The sequence below is a fragment of the Homalodisca vitripennis genome, chromosome 4 (genome assembly GCF_021130785.1).
Source record: "Homalodisca vitripennis isolate AUS2020 chromosome 4, UT_GWSS_2.1, whole genome shotgun sequence".
NCBI classification, from domain to species: Eukaryota; Metazoa; Arthropoda; class Insecta; order Hemiptera; family Cicadellidae; genus Homalodisca; species Homalodisca vitripennis.
The window spans coordinates 85,434,535-85,449,451 of NC_060210.1; the positions used below are offsets into that span (position 1 = coordinate 85,434,535).

Genomic DNA, 14,917 nt, shown 5'->3' on the forward strand with positions numbered 1-14,917 from the left:
AGACAGTGCTAAGTGGGGGCGAGCGCTACTTATTCAAATGTCATAGGAAAACTGATGAATGAACCCCTGACCAAGTGCAGGAAATGCTGACTGCACCGGGCAAGAGTACTGTTGTCGCATAATAGTAACAGTAAGAATACTGTGTTGACCAGCGGACCTGATATTTCCTACTTTGTCTTTCAACTGCGTGCTCTCTCTCTCGCACACTCACCGTGTCCAGACCGATGCCTGTAATTTTCTCGGCTTTCTACACTGAGTGTCGTGTTGTGCTCTACTCGCCCAGCTGAAAACCATGTACTAAGCACCAAAGTAATAAAATGTGACCTGTCAAGCAATGTAAAAAATTAACTTCTAATCTGCTTTCATTTCACCCTGTGACACATGAGAGCAGCGTGTATTAAAAAATATAGCCTGAGTACTGAATTTAAAAAATAATGTTTATGACACTGTAGACAGTGTAAAGATGCGTTTACCGAATTATTAACAATGTAATGTGTACGCATGTCGATATTTTAACTTTAGTTGAGACTTTATTCCAATGTAAATTTTCTATTATGTGCAGAGTTATCAAGGAACGTAGCATAGGCCTTTAACAGTCCTACAAGTGTAAACAATTTTCTGTGAATAAATACTATTACTGTAGTTTTGATCAATAATCGTTTTATCATATATTTCTATTGACAATTGAAATTGAACATCATGTAAGTTGGTATTATATTATGCCAACAGTTTCAAAGCTTGTGTGCTCTGAGTGTGACAAGTATTACTTGGTAAGGGTGAAATATTTTACAGCCCAGGCTGGCCAGACTAGGTGTGCCAGCTACCTTGTAATAACCAGAATCCCAAGAGTCAAGGAATAGTTACTGCTCACAGTGAGATGAAGTATTTAACCTCTCACTACAATGTTTATTACAAATTAAATTAATACAATATAAAATAATATGTACCATTAAGTTCCCAACAAAGCGTACAACAATTTGGAGGGTAGGGATATGGTGATAGTACGACGGGCGGCCATGCAGAGAGCTCTTCCACAAGAGCGCAACTTAGACCCCGTCACGATCTTTGTCGACTGAGCACAGTCCAATAGTTATTTAAAGGTAAAAATAGCCTTGAGGAGGTTCATTCCATGTGCCTAAAACTAGTTGGTACTATATTTTAGAATTTCAAATATGTCCTCCTTCTACAGTGTAGGGCCAGTTGGGTGTGTGTATGTATTAATCGCTCGATGTGGAAACATGTTGTGGTGGAAAAACAGTGGAACAACGCACCTGACTAACCATACAAACTGAGGACACATTCTTACAGTATATAAAAATTGTATTACTGGGTTTGCAGGTATCTCCTGAATATGAGTCTGTGGTTACAATGTACTAAGAACCAAGGTGTGTCCTCGGAAAGTTTTCAGTCCTCTAAATGTCAGTGTATATTAAAGTCAATGTCCCCCAATGACACCTGTTACAAACACATGCACAAAAAATATTTGTCACAAAATCATTTGTTATATCGGTGTTAAAGATCTGCTCAATCTACAACATTTTACAAAACTTATACACTCTTAACCCTCATAACATAAATCAATTACTAAAAAATGTTTGTAAATTGTTCTTTGTCATTTATAGTTTAGACGTGAATTATTACTTAATATTTAAACATTTTGTTCTAAATGATCAATTAAAAAACAATAGCACATTTCTAGATCTTTTAATTTTTTTTCTCAAAATAAATTTTAGTAAAATGTTGAGATTGATATAATTTTTCAATGGATGGTGGATAAAGTTGCTACATTGTGAAAAGTCTGGTATTTTTACAAAATTAAAACAGCATAAAAACACATTCCTTTGGTTATCTATCTAATTAATTTGTATGAGCTGCTGTTTTTCAATGAACTAATCCTATATTAGTTGATTCTATTATCCAAAAATTACTATCTTCAATTAATAAGGCCTACCTCAAATGTTAGTTACACTAAAATTCCATTAAATATGTCCTGCAAGTTCTTTTACAAATCCTAAATTTACACTCAAAACCTCTTATGCTCTTCAGCAAATTCCTTGTGCCCATCAACACATTCATACCTGTATTATTTAATATGATGTAGCAAGCATTAATATTCCAAATATTTGCAATTGTGTATTTCAGGAAAGAACTTGTAATTAATTACTTACACTGCAACTTTCACTCTGAGCTTAGCTTAAGTATATTTGTCCAGTCATATTGTATTTTACAACAGAAATATGACACATTAATAGATCACACTATCATGAGTAAGTCTTGTATAGTATAATGCATGCGAGCTTCAAAAAGGAAAATGAATTACAGACTGTGTAAAATTGAAGATGACTTTATTGATCAACTCCAACTCATAATAATAATAATTTAACATGGAAATTTCCTTTAAATATGCAACCTCTATACACTATAAAGGAAATAACTTGTTAGAATCACAAAAGTTTCAATAATCACAATAATATAGTATTTTAGCAATATATTAAAAATGATACAATGTATTAAAAGGGTATATTTTTCAAATATTGTTTACTTAAAAAAAAAAACAAATCTTTTGAGCAGTGATACAAAAATTAGATAACAATTAACACAGTTTTTAATATGCATTGCTCAACATTTTATAATCATATTCAATGAAATTAAAAAGTAGAAATTGAAGAAATCTTACACATTCATTGTAAGAAATAATATACAAAATTAAGTTCTCTAATTCTGACAAGAAATTTTTTTACTAATAACAAGGGAATAAATGTAATACATACAATTTGTTTGAACAAGAATATTAATTTCGTGAGTAAAAATATTTATTATATTATATCTTGTTTAAATAAAGTGTATATATTTCAAAATCAAAATAGCACCAACACAATTTGAAATAGAATTTGAGTTTATTGGACATCTACACTAAGTATGTTACCTACACTGTTGGATGGAATTCATTAAAAAACTTAATTCATAATAAAATTGTGAATGAAATAAATAACCATCATTAATTAACTCTTTGACTGGTAGATTTCTTCCATAGAGCTTTATATTTGTTTTGTTTTCTGGAATTTGCTAAAGTAGGTATACTTTGAAAAGGAGAAAAATATATGTACCTCTTTAAATTAAACTCTTTCTTATTTTCACACAAATTAAAATTACTAATAACATATTACACAATCCAACATTAAATCAATATTTATATATTTTTAATACTATGGTAAGACATTAAATGATCCATTTCCAGTTCAATAAGAATTGTACACATGTACCTTTATTGAATTTAACAGCGCAAAAGACTGATGCATTTTCTTATGTATATTGCAACGTTACACATACAGCACATCCATGCTTGACCCAGCCACACAGCTAGTCAACGCAGTCTGTCCGATTGTTTTCATCACTATTGGAATTATCATCATAATAAATACTCTCTTCATTCATAAAAATCTTCCCTATAAACTAATTAACAAGATTTTATTCATCATTCTATACAATTGCACAAACGTTTATTCTCCAATCATTTTCAATTCATAAATATCAAGTCCAGCAACATAAAAAGATTATAAAAATTTGAATTATGATTGCATTTATTCTTTTACTGTTTTGGAACATATGACAAGCCACAATGAATCAGGAGAAATTATAACTGAAAAGAAACGGATAAAACAAACCACTGCACTCTATTATGAACAACACAAACTATATGTAAGTGTTTCTAGATGCTAGACCACATATGTGTTCAGGAGAACAATTATAATCCACACAAGGTGTGCTCTCATGAAACCTTCAGAATTTCAAGTTTAAGAGTTAATAAGACAATATTTTTAACAACTTAGATGTGGTAAAGTAACAATTAAAAAGTATACAAGAATTAATAACATTCAAAAAATAAATTTTCAAAATCTATCACAAAATATTGCTATAGATGTTATAAAATTTTAGTTTGAATTAGATTCTACATTACTAATTGCAAAGTTTTTGTTTAAATCGTTTTAAAGTTATACATTATTATAGGATTACTCTATTTGATGAACTCTAGAATTAATGTAAGGACCATGAGTATTTAATATATAACATATCAGTCAAGTACTTTGGTAAAGCTTGATTTATTTACATTTTACAATATTGTACACCCAAAAAACACTTTTTGTTACATCTGTACACATTTTTGCTATTATCGATGCATCCTTGGAAAAATTCATCGTCCCAAACATAAAAAGGCATAACTTTCATGATTCTAAATGAACATCTTTGCAGGTCTTGGCTTAAAATCTATGTGAAAGGTTAATCAAATGATGCAATAACTTTTTATGAATAAAAATGCATATGTAAACATACTGATTATTGATTACATGATTGTAACTGTTGCTCATGATATAATGTTTACTATAAGGCACAATATTCTGTTATTCTCCTGAAAAATTATACCTTGGCACTTATGGCACCACTTCGTGATTGGGACAATGAAATTGGGCACTAATATTATAAATAATAACTTTGTTTATATACATGAGTGGGTCAATCCATATCAAGTGATCAAATCCCAATTACCTAACTATTATTTACAGAGTTGATATTTTTATATTAGATACATATATGCAAAAGAAACAAATATGAAAAAATGTACCTCTTAAAGTAAAAAATATTATTCCAAAATCTCAAACAAATGTGTTTTTGCGCTTACATGAATTTATATTTTATTTCACATCCCGTACTAGAATTAATCCCCCGACTGATGACTAACGGCACAGACGTTCATCAATACTGTGAACTTAAATGGCACAGCCGTCTGTAGTTTGTAAACTTTCCGCTATTATTACGCGAAAACCGTTTGACATAACTTACACCAGTCGAATCCTCTACTCATGAATACCAATTCATTTTATATAATTTATATTCGTAATATTACTCATCAGTTGATATCGATCCAAATGCTGTACCAGCATACAGCTGACGGACTACGCAGCTGGTGACGTGGTGCATGGCCTTGACATTCTTTGTTGTTACTGTTGCTAGGTTATTATGTAGGCTAGTTGTTTATAATTGATTGTTATGTTGTGAAATAGGCGATCCTTATTCAAACGAATATGTAAACTATTGGATAGTGAAAATATTAGTTCTGATGCTGAAAGTGACATCAGCAAATGAAGTGATGATATTTCTTTTGTCAGATTTGTTGTCAGGTTGTCTGGATGATTATGAACCGGTGGAATGTGGAAGTTGGGTTGTGAACAAATTAATAGCGACAGTCATTATCTGATATTCCTCTTGCCCAAAGAATTCATCAAACACCAATATGGATATGCATACTGCCAAAGGAAGAAGTACATACTTCACATTTTTATAAAAAATTTGTACATTTACAATATCTTACTATCTCAAGTCACGTAAAAGTTACATGGAGTGAAACTTAGGAAACAAAAAAATTACAATACGCATTTTTCAATTTATATAAAAACAAACTAAAACAACACTTTAGTAAGTGCATATTTAAAAAAAATTATTTTACATTTTTCTCTGGTTTCTAAATCATTGATATATAACACTCATTTCTTCACATTTAGAACATATTTTAAAATATATCTTAAAAATATGCTGCACAAAGACAAAAACCAGTGTCTCATTCTTGGAGTTTGTTATTATCAGTCTGAGGGATAAGATGGAGAGATAAAATAATAAAAACATTCTGTTAAGAATTAAATTAGCTTTAATTTGATGTACAACATGGTAGTATTTCAAGTACTTAAAATTTGCAACTTCAAAAGTTGAAATTGTAAACGTAAACTCTAAAAATCGCATATATTTGAAAATAAAAATAACAAATACCATGCATTCCTAACGTCAATATTAAGTTGTGTACAAAACTTCAATTTGGAATCTTACTTTGATCATATGTAAATAAATTAATATACATAAGATTGCAATGAAAATAGACACCTCACAGTCTATAGCACATATATTAATTTAGTTAAAAATGTATTAATAATAAATATATGATCACATTGAGATCCCACATTGAAATTTTATACACAACCTAGTAATGACATTAGGAATTCATGGTATATATATTAATTATTAGTCATACAGTATGCATTTTTAAGAATTCACATTTAAAATGTCGAAATTGGAAGTTAAAAAACTTAAGTACTTGAAATACTGTCATGTACTTAATTACTGGCATTATTGTGTACTTAATTAGCTGTACTGTCATTATAGCTAATTTAATTCTGGACAGAATTGTGTTTATTTTACATCTATATCTTAATTCTAGCCTGAAAAGTGCAATATCACATATGTTTTGAGACTTTGAATTACAATTTTTCAAAACCTAATGAGATAAAGAGTAGAAAATTTTTAATTTTTACCACTTGATATGGAATGACTTGGGTTGAGAACAAAAAGTTTGGTTTTATAAAATTGTTGCAATTAATTCATATTTTTAACAGTAAAAATATGAATAAGAAAGAGGTGCGTTACAGGTGTGTGACCATATACTTTCGATGACTTATAGTCAACAATATTATTAAACCTGGTTTTTAATATTTTACTTACTATTACATTAGGAAAATCTACACATAGTAATTGGCTAAATGTTCCTAAGTAAACCACAGATTTGGTTTTTAAAATAGTATGGTACCCCAACAAGAGATATCAGAGGAAAGGCAATTTTATTAATCTGCAGTAAAATAGTTTACTTTGAAAAGAATAATTACAATTTCAGTTCCAAACAAATTTTATCAACTCACACACAAAAATAATTTTCTTCATACAAAATATAATTTATAAACTATAATAAGAATTACACATTCCTCTAATGTAATAAAAACACCATACACATTTTTCCCCCAATCAAACCATTTATCTGGCATTCTAAATTCATACAAAAATAGATAATAAAAAAAATATAGCACTTTACTCTTGTCTCTATTCAATTTGCTGAATTTTTATACCTACATGTAAATTACTTAAGCAAACAGTGATTCATAATAATGTAAGATACATAAATATCATATGCAACATATTGTATTAAAAAAGAATATATTCTGATTTCAAATCTTTTGATATGATCTGCAAAAAAGAAAACAATTAAAATAATATCGGCTTTTTATATGCATCAAAATGAATACACAAACAAAACCTTAAGTAATAAAAATTGAGTTTTCAGTTAATATAAGCTTAAGAAGTGTATCTATAGTGTAAACGAATTTTACAATGCTAGTAATAGTATGCTTCTTTACCTTGTTTCACATGTTATAACTTGTTGACAACTATACACAATTGCAGTGTCCTGACAATAAATGATTTGATTATAAAACAGCAGTTTATTATTTTATATGTACATATACTTACACTCATACTATACTGTGGTTTTTCAGTTTCTTTGACGCCAATTTGTGTGATCAATGTTTCTTTTTCCTCTATTTGATCCACGCCTCTCTTTACTGTCAGAATGACCACCGGACAAGTCTCTTGCTGGCCTTTCAGAACTGCCTTCACCACCTTTGTCTCTTTGATTTGCCACTGAAAATCTCCCTCTCCTCTCTGATGAGACATCAGACGAAGCTCCTCTGCCTCGTTGGTGGTATCCTATCCCACCACGAGCTCGTCCTCTTTCCCGGTGGAGGCTGAATCCTCCTCGGTTACTTGGTCTAAAGTCATTTCGGGACTCTTTACATTTTTTATTCTCTCTCTGTATGATCTCTTTCGAGGTCTGGTGGAGCCTGTCAACTAAGTGAGGATCAGGCTCAATTTTCACCATTTCGGGGAAAATCTCACTCAGTTTACTCACAAAGTCTTTCACACAGTCTGTATCTTTATCGTCTAACAGAGAACAGTCCTTCTGACCTTCGGAAGAGTGAGCCTTCTCAAGTAAAAGAAGTGCTTCATTGATGATATACTCATATAGGTTAATGGGTTCATACATTCTCAGAAAAAACGACTTGAAAACCTATAACAGACAATATTAAAGTTTAAATATATATTATATAAAATACTATTATTTAAAACTCAATGATTAGTTAAACTGAAATCAATATGATTATTATATCATGCCACCGAAGCTGTTAATCTGGCTACAATGAAACGACTTTGAGATATTCCTTATAAGAACAATGTTGAATGAACCTTATGCACTTTTACACTTTTATTTTTTATTGTAGTGTTATGGGAGATGTCTCATTTTCAATATATAATTATTAATGTGCATACAAACCATTTTAATTGTATGTGTAATTTATATTGTGAAATAAAAACAAGATAGTACTTTGGTATTATCCAGAGGCCACTTTGTCTCTATCTACTATTTGTTGTATTATAGGATATAAAAGTAGGTAAATAAGTACGTATTATAAATATAAAAAGGTAAAGTTAATATTTATGAGCGCTCATATATTCTGAGCTTGAATTTAGGTACTATTTTGAGGGACGTTTCTCCTTTTTCACCAGAAGTACGGGGTGGCGTGAAAGGTGCTCAAAACAGCCACGGTAAAGAGTATCAGAATTGATCGACCCATAGTAACAAATTCCATGGACATAAAACTTCACATATAATCCATCCATATAAAGAATGCAGCAGAAAGTTATCAAAGTGCGGGTAATTTGTGACCTGTAGAGCCAGTAGACACTGGTACCATACATTCCATAGTTGCTCCCTTGCAAGCATATAATTAATATAACCAATTACTGGTTCTTAAATATTTTGTGTTTGACTTAATACAATATAAGAATAGAATCAATCACAACTACACAAATTACAAAGAAAATTAATAGATGAGAGGTTGTGATTCAAGTCATATTGTGTTAGTTAGTTAGATTGTAGACATGGCGTCAGTCTAAATAAACAAAACAACACAACGTAATGTTCATCATACACGTAACGATTGGATGGACGATTTGGTATAAACTGTCCGAACGTTTACCACGTAGTTGATCTGAGAACACAGTTGGTGTGCTCACAGACAAAATAATAAGATTGGTCGGCGGACTTTAATCATTTGACGGATTATATTATGTGTATGGGGGTATAACTAAACAAGATAAACTCCATTACACTAATAGAGACAACCTACGCTTAGCCGGCATCAATTGGTCGTTAATATGCTTGACCTACACATGTGACAGGAATAATTTATTTCTCAGCATGTTTTGTATTTTAATTTATGGATCATTGATTATTTTAGTTCACTGGACATTAGTCATGAGTAGCTGTGTTATTTGCTAACACTTCGAATCGCTGTGGACTACATTGTATTTAGACATCTACTATCAAATAGGATTGCTTTTTCCTGGACATTACGAACCATTTATATAGACTCTGCCATTTTATTCAGTGTTGGCGCACATGCACTCTTGGCTCTGCCCACTGCCGCAGGCTGTCGGCTGGACTGTAATTCCATCCTGACAATGGTAGCATGGCTCTGCTGCCGTGTCTGTGTACATAAATTGTATTGTCTGTGGTGCCTGCAACTTGCTGCATGCAATACTTATAATTCGCAGCTGTAGATTATGTGGCTCTGAGTCCTTGAAGTGTTAAATCCTTACTGAGTGTTTGCTTACATTTACTTTGGATTTAACTGACACCTCTTGTCTCCATTTAGTAACCTTTTCTTGCTATCAATCGAACTATTACTTTATTTAATAACTTGAAACATATACACAAACAGTAATTATTTTAAAATTTTGACTGCGTTTTATATGGTTTAAATTGCTATTTCTGTTTGTAATTAGTTTTTACGTTTTGCTTCTAAATATTTATAATATAAATAAGTATCACTCAATGTTATCATTAATAATATATACTTGTCTGAGTTTTGTTTTTTTTTTTTATGAATTTTAACACTTTGAGTGCTGGCCCTAAATGACACGTAACTCTGTAGAATGCTGGGCGTTTTTGGTGGTTTTCAAAAATTTATTTAAAACAAAGTATTTAAGGTATGAGAAAAATACTTACATGCCTTAATTCAGCTTACTTTCGTCTTTCTTTTAACGTGAGATTGTTAGTGGTTTTTTAAAAAACTACACATAAAAAATGTTTTTTAAAACATATATTTTTGGATAAAAAAATTATTTTTTGAGACAGTTTTTTTATCTAACTAACTAAACTAAGCATATATACAATTATTTACAATGACTCATTTACAAATATAAACTGTGCTTTGAATAATACAAATCATGTTTTTATGTTTTGTAGTTTTTTGACAAAAAACTATGCCGTCATATTAATGCGTCGGCATCACTTTCGCTGTCAGCACTGTTTTTCAGCATCTGTAACATAATAATATACTATGTAAAATATGAATATATTTTCATTTTATTCAAATGAATAGAATATTAGTTGAATAAAGTTAATTTATTATAATACAAATTATAGTTTGATTCACGAAAACAATAACATAACCAAACTTTTAGACTGATGTTTATGTGATAAATAGACTTACTTATTCTTACCTGAAGTATGTGTCTAATCTTCTTCCATGAAATCAGGATCAATGTCAGAATCGTCAAAAATACTATCTACACCAATAAAACTATCTTCATCTAATACATCACTGATTGCAACATCGTTCAAGCTGCGAGAAGCCATGATTGCGACATCGACTGCCGGCTGCAACGAACGTCACGTCAGCGGCACGTAAACAACGCGACCGAAGTTGCTTTGTCATTAAGCTCATACAATACATCTGACGCTTTCTAGCGGTGAATTGTGTTACTAAAAACCCAAATAACATTGTAGAGTAGGCAAAACCCGTTTAAATACGGACAATGTAATATAATACCAATTAAAATGACAACCACGTAAAACTACGGGATTAGCATTCTTCGGAAGTTTCGCCGTTCCGTAAAATTACGGGATTAGCACTCTAAGTGTTAATTAGTCTTCTAGTTACTTGTAATTTGTTTGCTTACTCTCCTTGTTGTGTATTTGTATTGACTATTTATATTTTATGTTACTTGGAGTTTGTCATTTTGTCTTATTATACACTCTATTTATCAGGGTTAGACACATTTGCCATGGTCCTCACAGAGCCACAGTTCATATTCTAGTGGACAAAGATTTTGAATCTTTGGCCACATTAGAAAATGTGCATTCTTCCGTCCAACCTTTAGTTAAAGATATTTTGTATGTAGTTAGGGAAATAGCCAATAACCTTGATCAAACAATTGTATCCAATATAGTTTCTATTGTATATGAGTGTTTGGACAAACTTAGTCATGCGCAGTACCAAATAGAATTATTGGAAATATGCTTAAAAGAAACTGTTTCCGATAGAACCTTCTTTAAACAGCTTGAAAAGGAAACTATGATCATATGTTGAAAGAAACTCTGCTAGAGGAAGAACGTAACCAAATACTTACAGTTGAGATAATTCAACTTAAAAATGGCTCATCCAAGAACATTGATCTTTTGGTCAACTCATGACCTCGTCGCCCGGCATCATTGCCGGCCACACCTTAAAATCCACAATTTTAAATAGTGAAAAATAATAAACCTTTTCTCACTTGATCTGTTCCTTTAACGACTCAAAATAGGTATACAGTGTTAAATGAACTAACCAAGGATGAACATTCTACTCCAATAACTGTTAGGCCGTACAACACCAAACCACGCCAGTATAAACAGCAAAATGTTGAAGTGACTATATTCAACAGTCTCCAATGAACACATCACATGCATTTAAGATTCCTACCAGAATCACTCGTGAGAAGCAGACTGTTAAAGGGGAAAAAAGTTCTTATTGTGGCTGACAGTCACTGTAGACAACTAAGTGGGATACTTGATGGTCACCGAGTATTGAGTACAGTGTCATGCCAGTCGTGAGGTCTGGAGCCCAAGTGGAGTATGTGGTACAGAACATTGGTAACCTAGCAGCATAATATAGTGAAAAGGATGTAGTCATAGTGCTGGAGGGTACAAATAATGAGGGTAGAGTTACTGAATAGTATCAATAAGATTTTTTTCACATAATTTGAAAAATGTGACGAGGCCTTCTATATTTCTGAGTACATTACCTCAGTGTTATGACCGTATACTGCCTAATATACACAGTCCAGGAGTTTTTGGATTGGAGAACTCAGCAATGAAGATGAATAATGACAAATTCTGTAACTCTTACTGTACATACTTTTTACCTAATTCGAACTTAACAATTGTAATTCAAATGACACAATTGCTGTACTCAATGTATATGTGAATAAAGATTTGATTTGATTTGATAATCATAATATTGAATTGGTTAATAAAATTAATCAACCTAATATTTTTTCATCTTCGATATAAATGTTATGTTAACTGGGAGGCACTACACTAAAGCTGGTTTGCACTTAAGCAAATTTGGTAAAGTGAAAGTATGTGTCTCTCTAGCCAAGAACATAAAGCAGTGTGGGGCCATTGTAATGGGGCAGCCGGATCCTGAATCAGTGAAAAAACAGAAGAAAGCCTTAGTGTTCCTGAGTGCAGTGATGATACACTAATTAGTAACATTTGTGAATTGACAGCTGAAGAAACAACAAATAACTTTTTAGAAACAGAATGTCATTGAGTCAGGAACTGGAGGCATGTGTGGCTCGTAGGGAGGGCTAAAAAGCTGCACTCGGCCTCAGCAGCATTTCACGGACGAAACAAAAATAATATCATTTTTAGTTGTGTCATAAAATATAAGGAGCATTCATGATAAACTTTTAGTGTTCGTTGTTTTTATAAATTTTCTCGACAATACTCCTGATGCTATATGCTTATAAGAAACGTGGACAGATGAAATAAGTGAGGCACAACTTCACACCACTCCTGGATATACTGTTGGCGCATGTTTCTCAAGGCATAACAGAGTGGGAGGGGAGACTGCTGTTCTTGTAAAAAGCAACCTTCTCTTAAAATCAGTAAACTATCTTCCTCACATCTCTGTTAGTGTTTATGAATGTTCTGCCAGTGAGGTTAAAACGAGAATGTAACGTTTTTGGTCTTATCAGTTTATAGAAAGCCAGGCAAAACAATAAAAAAAATTTAAGGTCACTTTGAAAACCTTATAAGCTGTGTCACCACAAAATTAAAGCATGCAGTCATTACAGGTGACTTTAATATTGATACACTCGTGGACACCCACACTTCTGCCGAGTTTTTAAACCTCTTTAGATCTTATAGACTACAAGAATGTACGCTTCAAAGAACCTACAAGAATCTCTATAAATTCTGAAACATGTATTGACAATATTTTAACTAGTACTTCTTCTAAATTTGCATGCTCGTTTGAACCTAGCCTTTCGGATCACAGATTACTTCTGATCGAAATTAATGTTTCATGTGATCATCACAACTTGTCAAGCCGGCCGTGTTAAAAAGAAAGTTTAGTAAACAAAATATTGCTGGCTTATTAACTAATTAAAAAAAAAATCAGGTATAAGTTCTGACAATTTTTATCAATCCCACTTTCCACTTTAAAAAAAGGTCTCAATCTGCTCCTACATGTTGAATGATATCTGGCATCAAGAACTCTTGTGGAACGTAAGAAAATTCTGTACAAGGCCCAGCTTAGCTTGAATTGTCCTTCAATGATTCTCATTATAAAAAATACTGCAAAGTTTTAAGGAAAATCATAAAGGCAGCATAAAGATTGGCAAATGATGTCTACCTCGGGTACGAGTAATAAATGAAGGGCCATGTATGTGGGATGTGGTTTATAAAGAAACGGGACAGTCAGGGAGACAAAGGATTTACGTAAAAATGTCACTGCCAACTGATAAGGGACTCATTGAAGAATCTAAAGAAGTGGTAAATGAGTTCAATGAACTTTTCATTAATGTTTTCAGTTTTCTACAGCCTATTGCATCTCAAGCTATAGAATTCTTGCAAAATCTAAAAAAGCTTCTATGTTTTTGTTTCCAACTACTTCTGATGTAAATCAAAACTATAAAAGGCTTTAAAGAATACTAAATCAGTCAGTTTGGATGGTGTTCCTACATCTGTAGTAAAGAAAGACCTCTGTGGATTTGATTTCTAAACCACTGGCAACATGTAAATTGCAAAAGATTTCGTGAAAGGTGGACTGATTGATAAGTTAATCATCAACGAAACAGAAAAAGTGAGGAGCACAATCTGTATTATTTATATGAAATTTAATTACATATGTTTTATCATTGTTTATAGCAAGACAATTTTGAGAAAATCATTAAATTTAGATACTTGATTGTATATGAGCTTTACTTAAAGTTCTGACCAACTATTGGATGGTAGTGATATAGAGGGTATCATCTTCCCACCTTATCTCCTCATCACTTGAAGAGCAAGGTCAGGTAAAAATTTGGAATAAAGTTTGTATTATTAATTCTTGCCATTTGATTAAAATAGTGGTACAGTCGTTTAGTACTAGTACTATATTTTTAACTACAAATAACACAGGTATAGGTATTGAATGCAAAAGTGTGGCCAAAATTTGGTATTGGTATTAGAATTGAATTATTAGTTACTCACCTGCATATGAGGGGTATCCTTGTTGTCATCAACAATCTCAGAGAAGTATTTTATGCTCTCGGGCACATTTCGCCTCACGAGCAGGAAGTATGCTCCAAACTGTGCAAGTAAATGTAAGCGATTTTTCTTCTTTATCTCCCATTTCAAACCAGATTCCAGGTCTTCACAAGGATTGTATTCTGGATTGAGGATGTACTTCACTCTGATCATATCAGATAAACCAGCATGGCTCCCTTTTTTGGTAGTCTTTTCAAAGTATTCTAAGGCTTTAACATTGTCCTGGAAGAACGAAAAATCCAACTTAAAACATTATAACATTACTATAAATAGTCAAAATTTGTTTTACTCAGCACAACACATTTTAAACCCTTAAAGTGCCATATAGTTCAAGTCCAACTTTAGATTAGTGCTCATTAATTGTTAAAAAAAAATGAAAATCATATTTTCTTAATGCTTATT

General features: G+C 31.8%; 1 protein-coding gene across 2 annotated transcripts in view; it reads right to left on the reverse strand.

Annotated features, from left to right (window-relative positions):
* Positions 1-2,328: 2,328 nt before the first annotated feature.
* Positions 2,329-14,917, reverse strand: part of LOC124359680 — a 77,847-nt gene continuing 65,258 nt past the window's right edge. For both annotated transcript variants that reach the window (XM_046812622.1, XM_046812621.1), the window contains exons 7-8: positions 14,459-14,737; positions 2,329-7,942 (exon numbers count right to left, since the gene is read on the reverse strand). In XM_046812622.1, the coding sequence (XP_046668578.1) occupies positions 7,367-7,942; positions 14,459-14,737 (855 nt within the window). In that variant the 3' untranslated portion in view covers positions 2,329-7,366. The remainder of the gene's footprint in view (positions 7,943-14,458; positions 14,738-14,917) is intronic.